The following is a 23,127-nucleotide window of genomic DNA, read 5'->3' as shown; positions in this document are numbered from 1 at the left end:
CACATCTTTGGACTGAGGGAGGAAATTGGAGCACCCGGAGGAAACCCACAGACATGGGGAGAATGTGCAAACCCCACACAGTCACCCAAGGCCAGAATTGAACCTGGATCCCTGGTGCTGTAAGGCAGCAGTGCTAACCAAGTCACCATTGGTTTGGAGGAGCAGTACCAACTAGGCACTCATTTTCAAATTGCCACTTTGATCGCACATGCGGAGGCTGGACATTGTCTTTGATTTACTCCATAGTATCATTGAGCACTGTTGCCTCAGCATTATTCTTTATGCAGAATCTGGGCGATTACATCTTTTAACTACAATGTTTAAATCAGGATGTGAAAGGACTAAGATTTTTTCAACCAATCTGATAGTACTTTTTATTGGAAATAAAATGAAAAGCACTACAATGTAACCAGCATACAATTTCTAGGAGTAGCGAGTATTGCAGAAGCAGTACTTGCTACTGCTTTATTCACTGACTCTTTGATTGTTACATTTACAGAATAATGCCAGAGGCAATCCTGATTCAGTCTAGCATTAACCGGAGAGAGCTAGATTCACACCTCAAGCACTAACAATGAAATGTAGCCATTATTTTACTGCCAGGCTTCAGGCATTGAGGTTTCAACAAGGCATGTACCCTGGCTTTATCTATTATTAGTCAAATAGGAAATTGTATTCTTGTGTTTTATTGTACTTCAGTTAAATCAAAATTAACCACATTTTTAAAAGAAAATCTACTCTCCCGTGAATGAGCAGTAATGCTTTCCTTTGCCTGAAATAATAATTAAAATGTCTAATATTCCAAATACTGCAAATCTCTAAATGTCCATAAATTGCAACTTTTGACAGTTCCAATTGTGTGACCAAACTATGTGGAACTATTCATAATGACATTGAATACTTTGAGGATAAACAAATGGGTGGCACGGTAGCTTAGTGATTAGCACTGCTGCCTCACAGCACCAAGAACCTGTTGTGTTATGTAATTTGGAATAACACAAGCTGCCACTTGATGCAGTTTTGAGTAAAAGATGCTCCAGACTTTGCCGTGAGTTCAATGTGTTTTAATGAACTATTAGCACAGTTCTCAATGAGTTTGACTCTCTGCTAATCTAAATGTAGTAACTCAGTCTAACTGAACCAGCCTTGCTCTAAGCCACGTGCTGGGGTGTGATGCTAAGGATACACCCTGTCTCACTCTGTAGATGTTGGTCTGTGGAAAGAGGCGGGGTGTGAGTGCCTCATCCCTTTTATAGTGCGATACCACCCCTGAGTGTCCTGACTTCTCATTGGTTGTGTCCTATTCTATGTGTTCATTAGCTCCAGGTTTGCTTATCATGACAACTTGTTGGACTTTAGCCTGCTGTTGTAAGACGTCTTACTGTGCTCACCCCAGTCCAACGCCGGCATCTCCACATCAAAAGAAACATGACAATGTAAATGTTTAAGAAGGAATTGTAACGTAAAGAATGATATGTGTGTAAGGTTATCAAAATTGAATGGAAGAAAGTCAAGGGAATGTGTAACTCTGATGGAAATGTACAGTCAAGACAATTCGAAATGTTCTGTAATGTTTATGATAGATTTTATGAATAAAGTATATTTTGTGAAGAAAAAACAGTCCCTTTTATAGTGAGATACCACCCCTGAGTGTCCTGACTGCTCATTGGTCATGTCCTATTCTATGTATTCATTAGCTGCATGTTTGCATATCATGACAGAACCCAGGTTCGATTCCAACCTTGGGTGACTGTGTGTGTGGAGTTTGCACGTTCTCCCTGTGCCTGCATGGGTTTCCACCGGGTCCTCCAGTTTCCTCCCACAGTCCAAAGATGGACAGGTTAGGTGGATTGGCCATGCTAAATTGCCCCTTGGTGTCCAAAAGGTTGGGTGGGGTTACGGAGATAGGCCGGGGACCTAGGTAGGGTGCTCTTTTGGAGGGTTGGTGCAGACTCGGGCTGAATGGCCTCCTTCTGCACTGTGAGAATTCTATGATCTTAGTGAGGGGGGCATACAGAGACTGCGAGGGATATAGATAGGTTAAGCAAGTGGAGCAGATAGAGCACCATGTGCGAAAATGTGAACTTGTCCACTTTGGCAGGAAGAGTCGAAAAACAAAATATTATTTAAATAGAGACTGCAGAATGCAGAGGTACAGAGGCGTCTGGGAAGCTTTGTACATGAATCACAAAAAGTTAGCTTGTGGGTACAGCAAGTTATCAGGATGGCAAATGTCATTTTTTTTATTGCTAAGGATGGCACCTAAAAGTAAGAAATGTTTTTATACAACTGTAGAGGAGATTGGTGGGACTGCACCTGGAGTACTGTGCAAGGTTTTGGTCTCCTTATTTAAGAAACGATAAATTGACATTGGAAGCAGTTCAGAGAAGGTTCACTCGGCTGAGTCCTGATCAAGAGGTTCCCTTATGAGGAAAGGTTGAGCCTATACTCATTGGAGTTTAGAAAATGAGGGGTGATCTTACAGAAAGAACTAAGAATCTGAGGGGGCTTGACAGGCTAGATGCTGAGAGGATGTTTCCTCTCACAGGGGAATCTAAAACCAGGGGCACAATTTATAAAAATAAGGGGCCTCCCAACAAGGGTACTCCCATTTAAGATGAGAACTCCCAGAGTTATTAGTCTTGGGAATTCTCTCCTCCAGGGAGCACAGGATCATTGAATACATCCAAGACTAATTCAGATAGGTTTTTGATTGAATCAGAGCTGATGGGTACACATAGGATCAGCCCCATTGGATCAGCCATGATCTTATTGAATGGGAGAGAGGGCGCAATGGGACGAATTGCTGACTCTTGCTCTTATTTCTTATGATTTTACTGTTGGCTTTCTGAAGATCATGAGGGAAAGATATATTTCTATAAATTAAAAATAAGGGTTGGGATTCTCCGTCCCCCCAGGCCTGTTTTCCGGCACGGCGTGTGCCCCCGCCGACAGCGAGATCTTCCGTTCCCGCAGTAGGCCAATGGGGCTTCCCATTGTGGGCCACTCCACACCGTCGGGAAACGCGTGGGTGCACTGCTGACGGAGGATCCCACCGACAGAGAATTCCTCCGGTGGTGTTATCATTTTGTCAACTCAGAAATGGCAGCATGAAAGGAGACCACTTGGGCATCATGCCACTGCTTCTGCCCAACATAGCTATTTACGCCAATCCAAAGTATTTCTCTCTGCCTTTTTATATTTCTTTCAGCCTTTCATCTAATCCCTTCTTAAATGTTGTGCTTGACTCAGCTTCCATAGTAATTTATAACATTGCATTTGAAATTCATATAACCCACTTTGTGAAAATCCATTGGTAATATCTATAATATTGAGGATTTTGTGTTTTATTGAAAAGATATATTAATATTCTGTTGCTACTCACAAAACTCAACCCTGATCTTCAGTGACCTTCCACAGAAAATGTGATTAACAATTGCTTTGGTGCTCATTTCTGCATCCATGGTTCTCTGCTGCCCCACCTGCTGGGTGAAGTGTGTTACTGCTGGGTTGCAGTTATTTTTGACAATCCTTTGCATTCGGGTTTCAATTATTTATATTTTCATTTGTTTACAAATTTCAACTTCGAGGTTGTTGAGTATGACATTAATGCGTCAGGCCTCCTGGACAGCAGATTGTGAGCGACACCAGAGAGGGGCCCCTTTATTAGGACTGCTGCGTGATTGTATGGATCCTGTAACACTGACGAGCAGTGAAGCTGGGATCTTTTTAACATAGGTTCACCATTATAACATAGAGTTATAATGGTGCAGAGGTTCTGGGAATGGTGGGATGAGTGACTTATACCATGATTTACTCCACTCCACACTTTCTTGAGACATCTGTGTTGCTTCACGGAGATGCTCGCTGCAGAAGTTATTGTTATTCCACCCTCCCATCAAAAGCAAAGACAATCTCGAATTTCCTGAATTAAGTTTGCTTTGATGGCTGCTGCCATACAGCTGTTACTGGTGGCTGCTGTGTGACAAAAATCCGCATAGTGGATTACAGAATGATGCTGCTGTACTCAGTATAATATTCAACCATTTAACAGCAGATTGTCCGTATCGAAGATAACTATTAGCATATTGATATCTTGATCATAATCTTGAGCAGGCACAAGTGCACACCAGCTTTATCATTAAACTGAGGAATAGCCTCCATTTAAATAAACTTATTTGTTGTGTCCATTTCAGAGGAACCCTTGAGGATATAATTTTTATTGCACTTCTAGCAACTTCATTTTAATCTTATACCTCAATTAAAAATGTTTTCAAAACCAGACATTTTACCCCAATTGATATTATCTTTACATTAATATTTATTGAGTTTGAGTACTGAGTATGAATTACAACCTGTAATGAAATATGGCTAAGGATCACACAGTTCAGGAGATAACCCTATATAAGGGTACCAATTTATATATTTCGTAAATGCATTCTCGTGTGTGTTCTTCTTCATTCCCGAAGAAGCTATTCAACTTGAAAGTATAGTTCCAACGTGATATTTTAAATTACCATTATATTGGAAAGTTAGTACAAAACAATGTACATAAAATAAAGGACCACAAAGTTTCATATACGGCAAGACCTTGAAAACATTCAGCCTTGGACCTATAAGTGGCAAATAATGTTCACACCATACAAGTGCTAGACAATGACTATCTCCAACAAGAGAGAATCCAATCATCTCCCCTTGACATTGTCACAAACCAACTTCCGGTGATGGCCATGGAATGAACATTTGGTGGCACCCGCTCAAGGTGGATTTCTTTGGTCTTTTCCCAGGTACAGGAGTGCCTGGGGAGGGTAATACTCCTCTGATGTGGTTCGTGCATGGATCAGCAGATGAGTAGCGTCACAAGAAAGAAGTTGGAGTAGGAGAGCTTTCGTGGTGCGCCACAGGGAAAGATGGAGGAGGGCAAGGGGGCTGTGCTGCCTGCCCAGTGGTCGACGAAGCAGTTGTTGGATTTCGTGGATGATACATTTTGACAGCAGAGGAAAGAGGCCCTGGAAGACCTAACCAAGATGGTGGAACCGCTGAGGTTTGGGATCGAGCAAATGGAGCAGAGGCTGGTGTCCCAGGGCCTGGAGGAGGTAATGGGGGGAGCATGAGGAGAAGTTGGCCTTGTTGATTGCTGAGATGGGAGCGATGCGGGAGAGCCAGAGAAAGCTGAGCGAGAAGGTGGAAGATTTGGAGAGTTGCTCTGGAAGGCAAAACCTAAGGATTGTCAGGATACCTGAAGGCATTGAAGGTGCGGAGGCCGCGGTGCATGTGGCAAAGATGTTGGAGAAATTGATGGGGGAGGGGGTCTTTGGTCGGCCCCTAGAAGTGGACTGGGTGCTGAGGAGGAGGCCGCAGGCGGGCGAGCCTCCGGAGGCGATGGTGATGCAGTTGCACCGCTTTCTGGACAAGGAGAAGACCACTCGAAGGGCGAGGCAGACCAGGCAGTGTACCTGGAAAGGGAACGAGCTGCGGGTGTACCAGGGACTTGGGTGCAGAGCTGGCGAAGAGGGGGCTGGGTTTAACTGGATTAAAGCTGCCCTCTTCAAAAAGGAGGTGAAGTTTGGGGTACTGTACCCAGCCTGCCTGTGGGTCACTTTCCAGAAATGAGAGAGTTATTTTGACACGCCAGAGGAGGCAATGGAATTTATGAGAGACAATGACTGGGAGGAGAGTGAGGAGATTGAACTTTGGAGGAGCTTTTGGATGTTCTTTAAAGTGTATGGTGGTGGGACTTCTGTGGCAGCTTCTGATTCTGATGGGGGAGCAGTGATGGTGAGTGTGCCTTCTGTTACTCTTGAGGGATAGATGGTTGGGGAGGGAAATTGGTGGGAGGTAGGATGGTTGAAGGCTTTGGGTGGGGGCCACCATGCTAACTGGGCGCACTAGTTAACGGGAGTGAAGTGGGGGTTGTCAGGAGGAGGTGAGGGAGTTGCTTGAGGATGGGAGGGAGAGTTGCTGACATGGGTGTGGCTGGTGTGGCGCAGTTTGGAAGAGATTGATGGTGATGGACATCCGAGGGCGGTCCTGGAGGGGCATGTGATGCGGGCCGAGGGCTGGCCCAAAAAGGGATATGGCTGATCGGAAGGGGAAGGGGTGGGGGGACCCTCCCCCCTGGATTAGGCTGGTCATATGGAATGTGAGAGGGTTGAATGGGCCGGTTAAACGGTTGCGTGTGCTCATGCATTTGAGGAGACTGAAGACGGACATGGCTTTTTTGTAGGAGACGCACCTGAAGATAGGGGACCAGACTAAGCTGAGAGAGGGATGGGTGGGACAGCTCTTTCATTCGGGGCTGGATGTGAAGACAAGGGGGTAGCGATGTTGGTCAATAAGCGGATTGCGTTCGAGGTGGTGAGTATTGTGGCCGATCCAGGGGGGAGATATGTGAATGGGAAGTTGGAGGGGATGTCTGTGGTTCTGGTTAAAGCCTATGCCCTGGTTTGGACATGGTCCGGAGTCCAGAGGTGGCGATATTAGGGGTGTCGGAAGACCCAGGAGTCTGGGGATGAGAGAGTCCGATGTTTTGGCATTTGCCTCCCTGATAGCCCGGAGACGGATTTTGCTCGGGTGGCGGGACTCAGAGCCACTGAAGATGGGGATGTGGGTGAGCGAAGTCCTGAGGCTGGAGAAGGTTAAATTTGCCTTGAGGGGACCGGCAGATGGGTTCACCCGGAGGTGGAAGCCCTTTATTGATTTCTTTAAGGTCAGCAAGGGGGTGGGGGGAGGGTAAGGGGGTTAAAATGGAGAAGGTGGGATGTAAGAAGTGGGTGTTGTCGGGAGCAGGGGCAGAGTGGATGTTGGTTGTTTATTGAGTTGTTTGGTTATTCTTTTGATTTTGTTGTATATGTGAAAATGGCCGGAATAAAATTATTTTAAAAATAAGACATTGTCACGAATCCCTGCTCTAATGTGTGGTCAATTGCAGCCCCACTTGACCCGAGGGTTTTCAGTTAAAGTCTAGTTCAAGCTATTGCTTTGGTGCTTCTTCCTTCTAAGTTTCAGAGGATTTTCTCTGGCAAGGCCTGTACTTTGTAGATTCAAGATCATTTCAACAAGGTAGTAAAGATGTGCCAGGCACTCAAGAGTTTTGGAGCATTCAAGCAGTCCTTTACTTCAGCAGAGAGAGAGTTCCTTCTTCATTCAAGGTGTAATCGCTTTTTTTTATTTTTAAATTTAGAAAACCCAATTATTATTTTTCCAATTGAGCAATTTAGCGCATCCAATCCACCTAACCTGCACATCTATGGGTTGTGGGGGTGAAACCCATGCAGACATGGGGAGAATGTGCAAACTCCACACGGACAGTGACCCAGGTAAGGTGTAATCACTCCTGACCAGCTTTCTCAGAAAAATCCTGCAGGACCCATCACTAACTTATTGTCAGCCAGAACACTGTCCCCGGCTAACCCACAGGTTGTCAGCCAGCCAATCGAACTGACTGCTTCCAAAGCTGGCCCTTAAATTTCCCTGGGCGCCGATGAGTTTGTATTCTCGTCGCCAAAAACAAATCTTGGAACACACTGTCCTGACTAGCAGGCTGCCTCAGCTTAAGTCCGCTGTTTATAGCGCATTCCGATTATAAGTCCATGGACCAAAAATAATAAAACAAAACAAAAGAAATAGGAACTGAGGGAAATCAAAAGGAAGGGTTCTAACATCATTCAATGACATTACCATTGCTGAAACCCCCCCCACTATAAACATCCTGATGTTAGCACGGAACAAAACCTGAATATAAACCAGGGATACAAATACTGGCCTGGATTCTCCAATTTTATGGTTATGTCTGGAGCATGTATCTAGTATTACGACCAAAACGTTGCCAGTGCCCCCAAACCGATGCTCCGCCCCGTGGGGGGCTAGCAGCTGCGCCACGTAAGACCCCTGGCTTTACCTGCAGTTATGGATGGAGAATGGCCAGGTCCATAGCCGCGTATGCGCACAGCGGCGAACTGCAGCGGTCACGCCGTACAACATGGCGCCGGCCGCCCGTGGACCTGACCTGCCAGATAGTGCCCCCCTTGCCACCCCTGGACCACCCCCCACCAGTCCCCTCAGCCCCCGCCAAAGCCGCCCCCCTCCCGGCCAGCGGAACGGCTCCCATCCCGACTGTGGTGGCGCTGGACAGTCCGCAGCCGCCACGCGAAGTTGATGAAACCTCAGACCACAAGTGATCCACACCGTCGGAAGTCGGCTCATCGGAGGCGGAGCATTGAGGGAGGGCCTTCAGGTGACGTCCTGAGGCTGTCCTAACGGCGTGCGGCTTACTCACCGATGCCGCTATTTTGGAAGGGGCAGAGCATCTGAAAACAGGCACGGCCCCCGATTTCGCCGTCAAAACGGATTCTACAGCCAATTGCCGAATGCCATTTTGACGTCGGCAATTGGAGAATCCAGCCTAGTGTGTCTACAAGAGCAAGTCAGAGGCTAGGAATTCTGCACAAAGTGACTCACCTCCTGACTCCCCAAAGCCTGTCACCATCTACAAGGCACAAGTGAGGAGCGTGATGGAGTACTCTCTATTTCCTGGGACGAGTGCAGCTCCAACAACACTTGGGAAGTACACCACCCAGGACAAAGCAACACCTTGATTGGCATCCCATCCATCACCTTAAACATTGACTCCTTCCACCACTGACATACAGTGGCAGCAGTGCATACAAGATGCACTGAACCAACTCACCAAGGCTCTTTCAACAGCACCTTCTAAACCCATGAACTGTGCCATCGAGAAGGACAAGGTGTTTCAACACTCTGGGCGAAAGCACGGTCAATTCCTGCCCCTCTTGACCCAGTTTCGCAGCACAATTGAATTATCCAATAATTCTTAGAAAAATGCTCAAAGCCTTTGGCCCTTGGCCGCTCAATAATTACAGTCACCAGGTTTGTAAATTTAAATACAATTAAGTTATTAATAACAATAACTATAACTAAATATGCAGCAAATACAACTGGCTAACTATTATCTAATTCCTAATCCCCCAATTCAACTTGCAACCACAACCTATACAACACGTGCACACACACAAGACAAACAAGCATAGAGGGGAAGAGGGAAGTGAAAGCATTAAGTAAAAATTTGTTTCTGATGGTTATTTCTAGCACACTGTCCTTGAAACCAGGCTTTCAGGTTGAGATTTCTGCTTCCCAGTCTGTAATGGTTTTCACTATAGATTCATTCAAGTCTCTGCAGTTTCCGAAATACAGCAGCTTTCTGGAGAAAACACAAGAGAGAGACAGAGGAGGTCCTTTCCCCTGAGTGTCCAGGGACCCGACTCTGCTTTCCTTAGCTATCAGGAAATCATCCCACTCAGGCAGGATCTAATCACCACCTGCTGTTAGGCAAAATATGGCCTTTTGGACAATTTAATGGCCACCAGCCAACCAATTGAACCGAGTCTCACCCCATCTCTTGGGTGCCATAAAGTCTGAGTTGTATTGCCCTAAACTAGCACCATATACTTTGTTGCAACTTTTGGAATTCCCCATTCTCTCTGCTGCTTTACTTAAAGATACCTATCCATTAAGCATCCATGCATCAAAATGATAATGGTAAAGAAGAAAGAAAGGGGAACTAAGGGAATCATCAGGAAGGACCCTTACAAAGGGCAGCATCCACATGGGAACAGCATTAGCTGTAATTTCCCCTCCAAGCCACACACCATCATGGGTTGGGAGTATATCGCCATGCATTCACTGTTGCTGGGTTAACATTCTGGAACTCCTTCCCTAACAGCAGAATAGGTGCATCTACACCACACAGAGAGCAGCTCACCACCACCTTGACGGCAATTATATATGGATGATAAAAATTGGGCAGCACGGTGGCACAGTGGTTAGCACTGTTGCTTCACAGCGCCAGGTTCCCAGGTTTGATTCCCGGCTTGGGTCACTGGCTGAGTGCAGTCTGCACGTTCTCCCCGCGTCTGCGTGGGTTTCCTCCGGGTGCTCTGGTTTCCCCCCACAAATCCTGAAAGACGTGCAGGTTAGGTGAATTGGACATTTTGAATTCTCCCTCAGTGCGTAGTGTGGCGACTAGGGGATTTTCACAGTAACTTCATTGTAGTATTAATGTAAGCCTACTTGTGACACTAATAAAGATTATTATTATTATAAATGATGGACTAGCCAGTGATGCCTTCGCCCTGTAAAGGAAAAATAAAAATCTAAATCAGCTGAAGATATGTTTCCTGGAATTCCTACCCCAAGTTTAGCAAATAAGAGTCATTAAGTCAAAGCTATCAGTTTACAAAGCTCGTAACAATTGTTGCAGTACAGGGCAGAGTATAAAGCAAGAAGTTAGAGGTGTATGTAATAAACAAAATGCAGTAATCATGGGAACTTTAATCTTTATATTGGCTGGGAAAATCACATTTTCAGTAATAATATGGCGGATGAATTTGTGGAATGTATGCAAGAAAATTCTGTAGATCAACAGGCTAAGGAACCAACTAGGGAACAGGCAATGTTGGAATTATTATTGTGCAATGAGAAAGGGTTAATTAATAACATTAGTAATGGAGGCTGTAGGGAAGAGTGACCAATAGATAATATCATTTTATACTGCGTTTGAGAGTGCTTTCGTTAGACCATATGTCATAGGAATATAAGGAGGCCATTTGGCTCATCGAGTCTGCTCTGCCATTCAGTGAGATCATAACTGCTTAGCCTGAAACCAGGTCCTTAAATCTAAACAGCAACCGCGGGTGCGTAGGGTCAGGTGGTGAAGGTAGATTCAAAACTACATTAAAATATATTATGGTAGGGCAGCACGGTGCTGAGGTCCCAGGTTTGATCCCGGCTCTGGGTCACTGTCCGTGTGGAGTTTGCACATTCTCCCCGTGTTTGCGTGAGATTTGCCCCCACAACCCAAACATGTGCAAGGTAGGTGGGTTGGTCACTCTAAATTGCCCCTTAATTGGAAAAACTGAATTGGGTACCCTAAATTTAAAAAAAAAATCTATTATGGTAGTTAAGTAATGGTTAGCATTAAAAGAATTAATACATAATTTGTAACACATATAATTTTTTTTTTAAATTTAAAAATCGCACAGAAAGAGGTCGGACCAGGGCGGTCAGTCAGGGATGTATGTGTGTGTGTGGGGGGGGGGGGGGGGGGGGGGGGGGCTGGTTTGAATCAGGAAGAGGAGGGAACTTGTGTCCGGTGCAGGGCTGGGACCCGACTGGGGTGGGGTTGCATGGTTGGGGTGGGGGGAGGATGAGATCTGGGTGATCGTGTGTGTAGGCTCGGTCTGGATCTCTAAAATGGTTACTCTGAATTTTGAAGTGCTTTTTTTCCCTTCTAACTCTGTGTAACTATGAGGGTAAAACTAGCAGAACCACCCAAAGTTAGTGATTTAAATTGCTTGGTCGGCTGGTTCCTAGCCCATTGCAGTTGGCCAGGGGAAGTTACCCTTTCTGGACAATTGCCTGCAAAACCCTTATGTGGAAACTCCTGTTGAGGTGCAACCCATCCCTTATGAAAAGGTGCCTTTTGACCCAGGATTGGTCCCACAGACCTCCAGGTAGGTTGTAGGGGAGAGGGATAGGGGAGGAGACAGATGGGTAGATACGGGTGGAAGCAATGGGCTCGTTGGGAGGAAGGAAATGGGAACTGAGGGAGGAAGGATGGGAGAGGTGGGGAAGGTTGGGTTGGATGGAATGGGGAAGAGGTGGGATGGGGCAGGAAGAGGTGGTGGGAGGAAAAGAATGGATTGGGCAGCAGGATGGCACACTGGTTATCACTGCTGCCTCACAGCGCCAAGGTCCCGGGTTCAATTCCGGCCTGGGGTAACTGTCCGTGTGGAGTTTGCGCTTTCTCCCCATGCATGGGTGGGTTTCCTTTGGGTGCACTGGTTTCTTCCCACAGTCCAGCGATGTGCGGGTTAGGTGGGGGTGGGGGGGTAGTGGGCCTCAGTAGCGTGCTCTTTCAGAGGGTTGATGAACTCAATGGGCCAAATGGCCTCCTTCTGCACGATAGAGATTCTATAACTCTATAACTTCCAAGATGGATTCCCCAGTATATCATTGAGTAACCCCACTAAAACTTATGCTGGGGAGCCAGGAAGTTATGGTCTTATACATCAGATCAAAAGAAGAGGCTTATGATGTTGTCAAAAAGAGTAGTGTCATGATATGCAGACATGCAGATAATGATATACAGACAGGTACAGACAGACAGCTAATGACACAGAGAACAGGACATGACCAATGAGCAGGCAGGACACTCGGGGATGGTATCTCACTATAAAAGGCACGATGCACTCGCACTCCGCCTCTTTCCACTGATGAACATCTACAGTGTGAGTCAGGGTGTATGTACAATATCTCACCTCCAGCACGTGGCTAAGAGCTAGTCTGGTTCAGTCAGACAGAGTAACCACACTTAGGTTCACAGAGAGTCGAACTCATAGAAAACTGTGCCAACTGTGCTCCTGGCTCAATAAATCAGATTGAACTAACTTCAAGGTCTGGAGTATCTTTTGGTTAAAGCTGCATCCAGTTGCAGCCTGTGTTATCCCAGATTACACAACACAACATGGTACCCGGAGACTGCTTAATCTAGGTGGTTTACCTCAGTCCGTTCCGTGACGACCAGCGAATGTATCCCGGAACCATGGAGAAGATTCAGGCTCCTCACCAGCTCAGGACCTCCGGCAATCTCAGTGCCAACTGGCGGACATTAAAGCAAAGGTTTCTGCTGTACATCGAACCTTCAGACCTCGTGGGTGCGTCTGATGCGAGGAAGATTACGCTTCTCCTCTCAACAGCGGGTGATCAAGCCATCAAACACTTCAACTCTTTTCACTTCACCGAAGGCCAGGACAAGACAAAGTTTCAGACCATCCTAGACAAGTTTGACAGTCACTGTGAAGTGGACACCAATGAAATCTTCGAGCGCTACATATTCAAACAGCGCCTACAAGGTAAAGATGAATGTTTCAACTCCTTCTTAACTAACCTCCACCTGCTAGCGCTGTCCTGCATCTTTGGTGATATTGCTGACTCCATGATCAGAGACCAAATCGTTTTTGGAGTTCACTCTGATCCTCTGAGAGAGCAGCTACAGAAAATTGAGCATATGACCCTGCCAGTTGCGATTGAAACATGCACAGTGCATGAGCACACCAAAAATCGCTATGCCGAGTACAAATCGGCTGAAAATGAGAAACTTGCCTCCCACGAGGCAGAGAGTGTGCGGGCCATCTCCCAGATGCAGCGCCTCAGCATTGATGAAAGCGGCCATTTTGCGTGCTTTTCCCAGGGCCCCACGCATGCGCGATGCGAACGGGATAACGAAGTGGCCGACACCCGCACTGCGCATGTACGACGACACGCGGAGCATCAGGACGCCGGCCACATGACGTGCTCGAACTGCGGCAACGCCCACTTAAAAAAACACTGCCCTGCGAGAGGCAGGCGATGTTTAAACTGCGGGAAGTCTGGACACTATGCAGCCTTGAGCAGGTCTGCACCATCAATCAGGGGCAAGCGCTCCCAATTCTGACGACGGCACGTTCAGAGTGTGCAACAACGATTGCAGGATTCTGATCCTGGCAGTACAACGGATCCAGAGGAAGAATGCCTGGACTCCGCCTACTGTGTGGGCATCATTACCAAATGTGAATATGTCACATCCAACTCATCACAAATTCAATCCATCCTCGCTGTGGATTCTGCGGACGAATGGCGTGCGGTGATGCAGGTCAACTACTGCTCCATCCAGTTTAAGCTGGACACAGGTGCGTCTGCCAACCTCCTCTCACAGGTAGATTTCAAACCCATCAAGAAGCCCTCCAATGTCCTTCCAGCAGCCTGCAGGTTCCTGGACTACAACGGAAATGCCATCACGGCACTGGGATCCTGCCATCTACTTGTCTCCAACCGGAGAACCCATGCACGGTTACGTTTTGAAATTGTCAAGCCAGACAGGGCATCCCTACTTGGCGCGCAGGCCTGCAAGCAGCTGAACCTCGTGCAGCGGGTTTACACAACGACATCCTCCAATGTGGATCTTCAGGCCGGCATTGATGACATCCTCGCTCAGTATCCGGATGTGTTCGACGGGATGGGCACGCTGCCATATCGATACAAGATTCTGCTACAACCTGATGCCAAGCCAGTGGTCCACGCAACACGCTGGTCCTGGCTCCGCTGAGGGAGCGCCTGAAGGCACAGCTCAAGGATCTTCATCATTTCCAAGGTAACCGAACCGACTGACTGGGTCAGCTCGATGGTATGTGTTAGAAAGCCTTCGGGAGACCTGCGCATCTGCATTGATCCCAAGGATCTCAATAAGAATATAATGCGTGAACACTACCCCATCCCGAAGCGGGAGGAACTCACCAGTGAGATGGCACACACAAGTTTTTTCACCAAGTTAGATGCGTCTCATGGATTTTGACAAATCCAGCTGGATGAGTCCAGCAGAAGGCTCTGCACCTTCAACACACCGTTTGGCAGATACTGCTATAATCGCATGCCGTTTGGCATTGTCTCGACATCGGAGATCTTTCATCGTATCATGGAGCAGATGATGGAGGGCATTGAAGGGGTTCGTGTGTACGTGGACGACATCATCATATGGTCCACGACCCCTGAAGAGCATGTTTTCCGTCTCCAGGAGGTATTCCACTGTATCCATGCCAATGGCTTGAAGCTGAGCAGGTCCAAATGTTGCTTTGGCATGTCGACACTCAAGTTCCTAGGTGACCAGATCTCTCAGCAGGGCGTGCGCCCGGACACAGACAAGGTCAAGGCCATCGAAGCCATGAAGATCCCTGAAGACAAGAAGGCGGTGTTGCGCTTCCTGGGCATGGTCAATTTTCTGGGCAAGTTCATTCCAAACCTGGCCTCACACACCATGGCCCCCAGGAAACCTGGTGAAAAAGTCCACTGCCTTTGAGTGGAAGGCAGTACATCAGGCAGAGTGGTTGGAGCTGAAAGCCAAGCTCACCACTGCACCCGTCTTGGCATTTTTCGACCCTGACAGGGAGACGAAGATCTCGACTGATGCGAGCCAGGATGGCATCGGTGCGGTGCTGCTTCAACGCGATTACACTTCATCCTGGGTGTAGCCTACGCATCGAGGGCCATGACACCCACCGAAACAAGTTATGCGCAAATAGAGAAGGAATGCCTGGGTCGTCTCACTGGCATTCTCAAGTTTCACGACTATGTCTACGGCCTGCCGACATTCGCTGTCGAGATGGATCATAGGTCTCTGGTCCACATTATCCACAAGGACCTGAACGACATGACGCCTCGGTTGCAGCGCATCCTCCTCAAACTCAGAAGGTACGACTTTGACTTAGTGTACACGCCTGGCAAGGAGCTCATCATCGCTGATGCATTGTCCCGTTGCATCACATTGCCTAATGAACCGCTGGAAATCATCCGGCAGATTGAATCACAGGTGTAACTGTGTGCTAGCACCCTCACGACGTCTGATGAGAAGGTGGTTCGTATCCGCGAGGAGATAGCCAAAGATCCCCTCTTGCCCGGTGTCATGCACCACCTCGCCAATGGCTGGCAGAAAGGGCAGTGCCCTCAATTTTACAATGTAAAGGATGACCTGACGGTGATTGATGGTATCCTCCTCAAGCTGGACCGGATTGTCATTCCACTCAGTCTCCAGAGCTTGGTGCTCCGTCAATTCCATGAGGGACACCTGGGCATCGAGAAGTGCAGACACAGAGCCAGGCAGGCTGTCTACTGGCCCGGTATTAGCCAGGATATCTCGAACATGGTCCTCGACTGTGTGACCTGTCAATGCTTCCAGCCAGCGCAGAGCAAGGAGATGCTCCAGCAGCACGAAATCAAGATCTCCCCGTGGTCCAAGGTTGGCATCGACCTCTTTCGAGCGAATGGTCGTGACTACGTGTTGATTATTGACTATTTCTCCAATTACCCTGAAGTCGTGAAGCTCTCAGACCTCACAGCTCGGACCGTCATCAAGGTCTGTAAGGAGACGTTCCCCAGGCATGGTATCCCACTCACTGTCATGAGTGACAATGGCCCGTGCTTCAACAGCCACGAGTGGTCTATGTTTGCCAAGTCATACCATTTCAACCATGTCACTTCCAGCCCACACTATCCGCAGTCCAATGGGAAGGTTGAAAATGGGGTGCACGTTGTGAAACAGCTCATCTACAAGGCCACGGATTCTGCTTCTGACATCTACCTCACACTGCTTATGTACAGGGCGACCCCACTGTCCACTGGCATGTCGCTGGCTCAACTCCTGATGAACAGGGACCTGCGGACAACACTTCCCGCCATACACTTGCCCAACCTGGATCACCTCCCGGTGCTGCAGAAGGTGCAGCAGCTCCGAAACCAGCAAAAGCAGGGCTATGATGCTCATGCCACCGATTTGCCCGTGTTATCCCCGGCAGACACTGTCAGGATCAAGATACCGGATGGTGGCTGGTCTGCTCCAGCTGTCGTTGTTCAACAGGCTGCGCCCCGCTCGTATGTTGTACGTACGGCTGATGGTTCTGCCGTGCGACAAAACAGACTGGCACTGCGCAAAGTTGCCTGCCCGCAACTGCTTTCTTCTCCGTTTCCGTCCGTTGTTTTGCCACCTCCTGATACATCGAACTACGAGGCCACCAGTCAGGCTTCCATCCCGCCTGTCAAGGCGCCGTCGTCCCCACTACCACCTCTCTGGCGGTCGACAAGGATCAGATGCAACCCCAGAGACTGGACTTATGAACATTTGTTTTGTTTGCTATGTCCATGTTTTCTCACATTAGACAGCTGTCTCCACATGTAAATACGTTCACATATGCCACCGCTTGTAAATATGTTAATATATGCCACCACTTGTAAGTACGTTCCCATGTGCCAACAAAACATTTTTAAAAAGGGAGATGTCATGATACGCAGACATTCAGATAATGATATACAGACAGACAGGCAGCTAATGAACACAGAGAACAGGACATGACCAATGAGCAGGCAGGACACTAGGAGGTGGTATCTCACTATAAAAGGCACGAGGCACTCACACTCCGCCTCTTTACACTGATGAACATCTACAGAGTGAGTCAGGGTGTATGTACAGTATTACACCTCCAGCACATGGCTAAGAGCTAGTCTGGTTCAGTCAGACAGAGTAACCACACTTAGGTTAGTAGAGAGTCCAACTCATAGAGAACTGTGCTAACTGTGCTACTGGTTCAATAAATCAGATTGAACTAACTTCAAGGTCTAGAGTATCTTTTGGTTAAAGCTGCATCCAGTTGCAGCCTGTGTTAGCCCACCGTACATAACACAACAAGTAGTAAGCCTGAGGATTGGGAAGAATTTCGAATTCTGAAAAGAGGACCAAGAAATAGATGAGGACAGAGAAAAGAGAATATGAGTGTCGACTAGCAAGAGATAGAAAAATAAATCATAAACATTTCTATAGGAACGTAAATAAGACAACATTGATAAAAGAAACCTGGACCCATTAGGAGCAAAGACAGGTGAAATTACAATGGGAAATTCAGAAATAGCAGAAACATTAAACAAAAACATTGGCATTAACGTTTGTGCCTCTGTACATGTCAGAATGGGGGAAGGGGAAATTTAAAAATGGTGGGGAGGGGCACAATCCTGAGATTTACATTCCCAATGGTGGGATGGTTATGGCACCAGGGTAAGGATGCAGGTACCGAATGCACACTTGGGAATCTGTCCCCTGGCCACTCCATTTTGGGATTGGCATTTTAGACCCACTGCTATTTTCATGGAGTTATACTCATTTTGGAAGGACCCATGGTTCACATCACCTCTGAGGTATTGTGAACCAGGGTCTGATTTCAGGAACCTTTTGACAGGTAAGTTTCAAAGTATAACCCATACTCCCTCCATGCCCACCTGCATCCTCCATGCCCACGAACCCAGTATGCACTATGTACAAAACCAATAATAATAACAGACCACCAGACATTTCTTCAGATGGCCTCATTATGAATGTCTAGCTGAGCTCCAGGGTGCACTGAAGGATTGGCTTAGCAGAGGTTTTGTTTACCCATAGGTTGAAGGGAGGGATCCTTTGATTGATTGACATCTTTATGAGGTTATAAGCTATTCACTCTTTAACTTTTTTAATGTCTGTATGTTGATTTGGACACGATTAAGAGCTATGAAGTGAGGTGAATGAAAATTGCCTATTGTCACAAGTAGGCTTCAAATGAAGTTACTGTGAAAAGCCCCTAGTCACCACATTCCGGCGCCTGTTCGGGGAGGCTGGTACGGGAATTAAACCCGCGCTGCTGGCCTGCCTTGGTCTGCTTTCAAAGTCAGCAATTTAGCCCTGTGCTAAACCAGCCCCTGCTATTGCCCCTGCTAAAGCCTCTGCTATTGGTACTATGAATAGCTCTAACTGATTGACACACCTTTCCTCCACTTTCTTTGACAGGATATGAACATATGAATTAGGAGCAAGGAGTAGGACATTCATCCCCTCAAGCCTGCTCCACCATTTAATAAGATCAAAGCTGATATTCTTCTAACTTCCTGTGGACTTTGGGATTGCGATGTTGGAACCAAATGGGGTCCTGAGCCTGCACTTGCTGGAAGCCAGAGCAGCAGAGCTATTTTCCTGGAGACAGCCTCCTAATTGATGTTCACCGACCAATTAAGAATGGCAGGCAGGTCTCCAGCAATGCTGCTGGCACCAATCTCGAGCAGAGACGCCACATCCATGGAACTGGCAGCATCCACACCCACGGGGAGGAGGGGGGTGCTCACACCCCCTCTGGCAAAATATTGGTGGGTCGCCCATTTATGCCACCCTTAATTAGGGTCTTAATTATTTAAATTAGCTGCTCCCCGCTTTTGTGTGGCCATGCACCCATGCCCGTCCCTGGTAAAGTTCCTCAGCAGTGAGAATGCAGGGTGGAGCTTCCTGACCCCATTATTTTCTTGCCGCTCCACCGTGAGGTCAGGTAAATTCGGCCCTCTATTTTGCTTTCTGTACCTGTTTTGGCATAGAATTCGCCATTTTCACCTGCACTTCCTCGCGATGTTCATTGTATAGACCTTCAATCTGATCTGTTAAGAAGATACACAGTTACTTACCCTGTTCACTCAGATCCTAGATTCACAGCTATTGTTGGCCCAATGTGTGGATTCAATCGCAAGTAGGTTGAGTAAAGAGCGGAGTTGGGAATAGCTCAATGCTGCAGTGTGAACGCTATCATGCAGTGTATATTTTAACATTTACATGTGCACATTTTTCACATGAATTTTCTATTTTCTATCAGGTCAGACAGTTTGTTGTTTCTGTGAACAGCAGGCACGTAATGCATTTGGACTACAAAGCAGTCAGCAACATTATCATGACCGGACCCCGCACCCTAGTGATGGAAGTTATGGAAGCAATTGAATGATGAAGATGATGTTTGATCAAGAAGATGGTTGATTTTCACATCTATTCTCAGAGAGCAAAATGGTTTCAAATACTATAGCCTAGAAATCATTCTTGACAAATATACGAGACAAAGGCTTGAGCATTTGCTTGATGTTTCTCATTTATTTTAAATGTCATACAAATGTGTGAAATATTTGTCGAGTATTAACGCCAGCAGTAATTTCTAAGCCAATATCCACGTGCTGGGGAAGTGTTCACGCACTTTTGATCTGTTTTATTGTATATTTATGATTTTTCTTTTCTTTGCTTACTTTTTCTTGCCCTGGAAAGTGTGATTTATGCTGACATCTTTTGTTCGTTGGGCTTACCAACTTTCTTCACCTGGTGTGGAAATAGCTTTGCAGTTCTTAGAGATCCAATTAAATCTCTGAGTAACTTTATGCTATTTTGAAAACCCGTCCTGTAATCTTTGTTGGAATGTGACACTTGCAAGAAATAAAGTGACCTCCCACTGAAAGAAGCCTGGAGCCAGGCCAGATCGGAAGCACCAAGGTCACACTTCCCTACTAAAATGAAAAGCTGGCACTGGTCCAAGATTCCATGTCACCATTGAAAACAATCCGTGCTTATCTGAACATGGAATTAGCAGAATTGGGTTTTAACTAGTTTCTTCCAAATCCAGCAGCCCTCTCCAAGGGGCACTCGCTCTGTTCTACATCAATGTTTCCATTGCCCATCTCACCTATCCTGAGAAAGGAAAGGTTATAAAGGCACGATATATGTGTGCCTCTCTGTACTCCTGTTTAATGATGCAAAACTGCCAGTCAGAGGCACTTTATATATGTTTTACAATGTGTTCACTTCATTGACATAATATTTTGCTCCAGAGCCCTGGGCCACATCCCAATTGATTCATTAGAAAGAAATTCATGCTGTCACCAAAGACGTTTCACACAATACAAGCATTCTCAGGCTACATTTATTCAGCAATTTTGAAGTGCAGTTGTAAAAGAAGACTGACTGACGGTAAGGTGTCTTCATTTAGAATATTTGAGGTTTAGGCAATGTTGCAACTAATCATGTCCTCTTTAATGAGTGAGGTAAGTGGCATATTATGGAAGGTTTTGTGTTGTGTGCTGCAAGAAACTCCCCGAACCCTTGAGATCTTTCATATATGGTGGAAAAGGGAGATTTTCAAACCATAAATCCAACCATATATTCAAAGTAGATTCAAGATCAAGGGAAAATGTAAAGGGAAATATTTCAATCCGGTCGATGCGAACTATAAAGGCAGAAAATGTTGGGAACAAACAGCAGGCCAGGCTGACAAATCAGGGCCTGAGAATTGGTCATCCGCCAACATTCTATAGACCCTAGGGCGGCTTCTACAGATTGGAGGGTGGCAAATGTAGCCGCACTATTTGAAAAGAGAGGGAGAGAAAAAATGGAGAATTCCAGACCAGTTAGCCTGACGCCAAGGGCTGGATTCTCCAGTTGGCGATGCCGAATGGGTGCGGCGAATGGTCGGAGAATCCGGGTTCCCAACCAAATCGGCGGCGGCACCCCTTTCGCAATGCTCTAGGCGTACGCCGTCCCACATATCACGGCCTCAGGACATTGTCTGAGGCCCACCCCCCCGATGCTCCGCCCCCAATCGGCCGAGTTTCTGACGGCGTGGGACACGTGTGGTCTCACCCGTCGGGAACTCGGCGTGGCGGCTACGGACTCAGTCCAGAGCCGCCACAGTCGGGGGAGGGCCGATCTGCGGGCAGGGGAGGGGGGGGGGCACTGTGGGGGGGAATGGTCTAGGGCACGCGAACCGGCCGAAGGGGGGCACTATTTTGCGGGCCAGGACGGCAGACTGCCTCCGCCATGTGGCACGGCGCAGCCTCTGCAGGCCACCGCCGTCCGCATGCACGGCCACGGACCCAGCAATTCTCTGGGGCATTTCGGCAGCTAGATCCAGGTCCTCTACGCTGCTGTCTTGCTAGCCCATAGGCAAGCTGGGAATCGGTGCCTGTTTTACGCCATTTCCATACCCACGCCAGCGTGGGGACATAGCCCCAGAATCGGAGAATCCAGCCTCCATAGAGGGGAAGATGCTGGAGTCTATTATAAAAGATGTCGGGCTGAATTCTCTGCCGTTGGGATTCTCCATTTTGTCATTAGCCCGGGGGGTTCCTGATGGCATGGGACTGCCCCACAATGGGAAACCCCATTTACCAGCCGGCGAAATGGAGAATCTGGTGCGGCGGGCTGGAGAAATCCACCCATGATAACAGAAGGGCAAAATTTTCCATTCGGGAGACTGTTCTCCCGCTGGAGCAGAATTGGGGAATGCAAATTGGGAGCTGGGGTGATAGAAGTTTGGATTCTTGCTCTTGGCTCTTGCTGTTGCTCCCTTTTTACTTCTTCTATGGGAGACTCTACGCTGATTATTAAGGTTTGGTTGTGCCCTTCCTCTCTTTGTCTTTGTCCTTTAGCCATCTCGAAGGTACAGGATAGTTGACTGTTCTGATCTGGATCTGGAGAAAGTTTAAATTGTCCTGCGAGAGTTAGTCGATTTTGTCTCCGCACTGGAGTTCTCGGGGATTTGTGTTCTTATTCTGTCATTTTGTAGTTATGGGTGAGATGTAGGTCTGTAACGTTGCCTGTATCCTGCTCGAGTGCAGGCAGTACATTTATCCGTGGAAGGAACATTTTCGGGATTTTGTCCCAGAATAACCCGGCCTTATTTGTTCCTAATTATGTAATACTATTGTTTTGTACTGTTGTACATTAATGCCTATAGCTATCTTTTGGCTTTTGTTTGTTTGATGCAAAATGTTTTGCAAAAGATTGAAAATCCCAATAAATAGACATTTGTGATGAATGTAAGAAATTAGTATATATATTTGTATTCTTTGTATCTGGTGCAATAATATTTTTAAAACTTGGATTAGGGCGTGTGCATATCTGCTACGGTAATATATTTGTAAAATCCTGATTTAAAAGACAGACAGACTTTGTGGCTGTAAAAGTGAGATCATTGTTATTTCAAACCATGCTTATGTTTACAAGGAGAGGCTATTGAGGTTTTGTTCTGCTTTCTGGGGAGTAGATAATTAGAGACACTCGAGAGGCTAACAAGCTGCAGCCGTCTATAAGCACTCCACTCTTCACACACACTCATCCCAGCAAACAAGCTGGCAGCACAAAGAGCGGCACCCCAGTCCATGGGCGATGAACTCAAGCACCCGTACTGGCCGCCATGGCGGGTGCCCCGACCATGAAGTCCACCAGGTACCCATCCATGCGCTGCATACATCTGACTGTCTAACAATATGTGTTTTCTGTCTCCTCACCCCTGCCCCCAGGAGAAGGTGGCCGACAACCACCGGGAAGGGTAATGACTTAACGGGGGCCACCGGACCTGCGGCCCCTCACCGGAGCAGAACAGCGGGCACTGGTAGGTGGGCCTGGAGCAAGGGCAATCGCTGGGGCAGAGGTCAGTATCGGCATCCGGCGAGCAAGTGAGACCCTGCTGAGTTGTGGTTCCCCATGGCATGCGCATCACCACCCCCCACCACCCACACACCCCCTCCACCACCCCCATCACCCCCCTCCACCACCACCCCCACACCCCTCTCCACCAGCACCTGCGATCCATTCATGCGTCATGTCTTGTGTCTTGTTGGATCTCATGGTGGTGAGGCAGGTCCCTCTGGTGTCCCCTGCCCCTGACCACAACCCCAAGTGGATAACAGCGAGGAAGA

At 47.3% G+C, this 23,127-nt stretch overlaps 1 protein-coding gene across 2 annotated transcripts in view; it reads left to right on the top strand.

The window, feature by feature from the left end:
- Window positions 1–22,253, top strand: part of LOC140428422 (DEP domain-containing mTOR-interacting protein-like) — a 111,986-nt gene extending 89,733 nt beyond the window's left edge. The window contains exon 9 of one of the 2 annotated variants that reach the window (XM_072514850.1): window positions 19,266–22,253. In XM_072514850.1, the coding sequence (XP_072370951.1) occupies window positions 19,266–19,391 (126 nt within the window). In that variant the 3' untranslated portion in view covers window positions 19,392–22,253. Of the gene's footprint in view, window positions 1–1,320; window positions 1,607–19,265 lie in introns of those variants that run through there. The other variant, XM_072514851.1, reaches the window with a different exon arrangement.
- Window positions 22,254–23,127: the final 874 nt, after the last annotated feature.

Source organism: Scyliorhinus torazame, chromosome 8 (genome assembly GCF_047496885.1).
Source record: "Scyliorhinus torazame isolate Kashiwa2021f chromosome 8, sScyTor2.1, whole genome shotgun sequence".
Lineage (NCBI taxonomy): Eukaryota > Metazoa > Chordata > Chondrichthyes > Carcharhiniformes > Scyliorhinidae > Scyliorhinus > Scyliorhinus torazame.
Note: the sequence above shows the minus strand (reverse complement) of the source record. Positions and strands in the feature narration are given on the sequence as shown.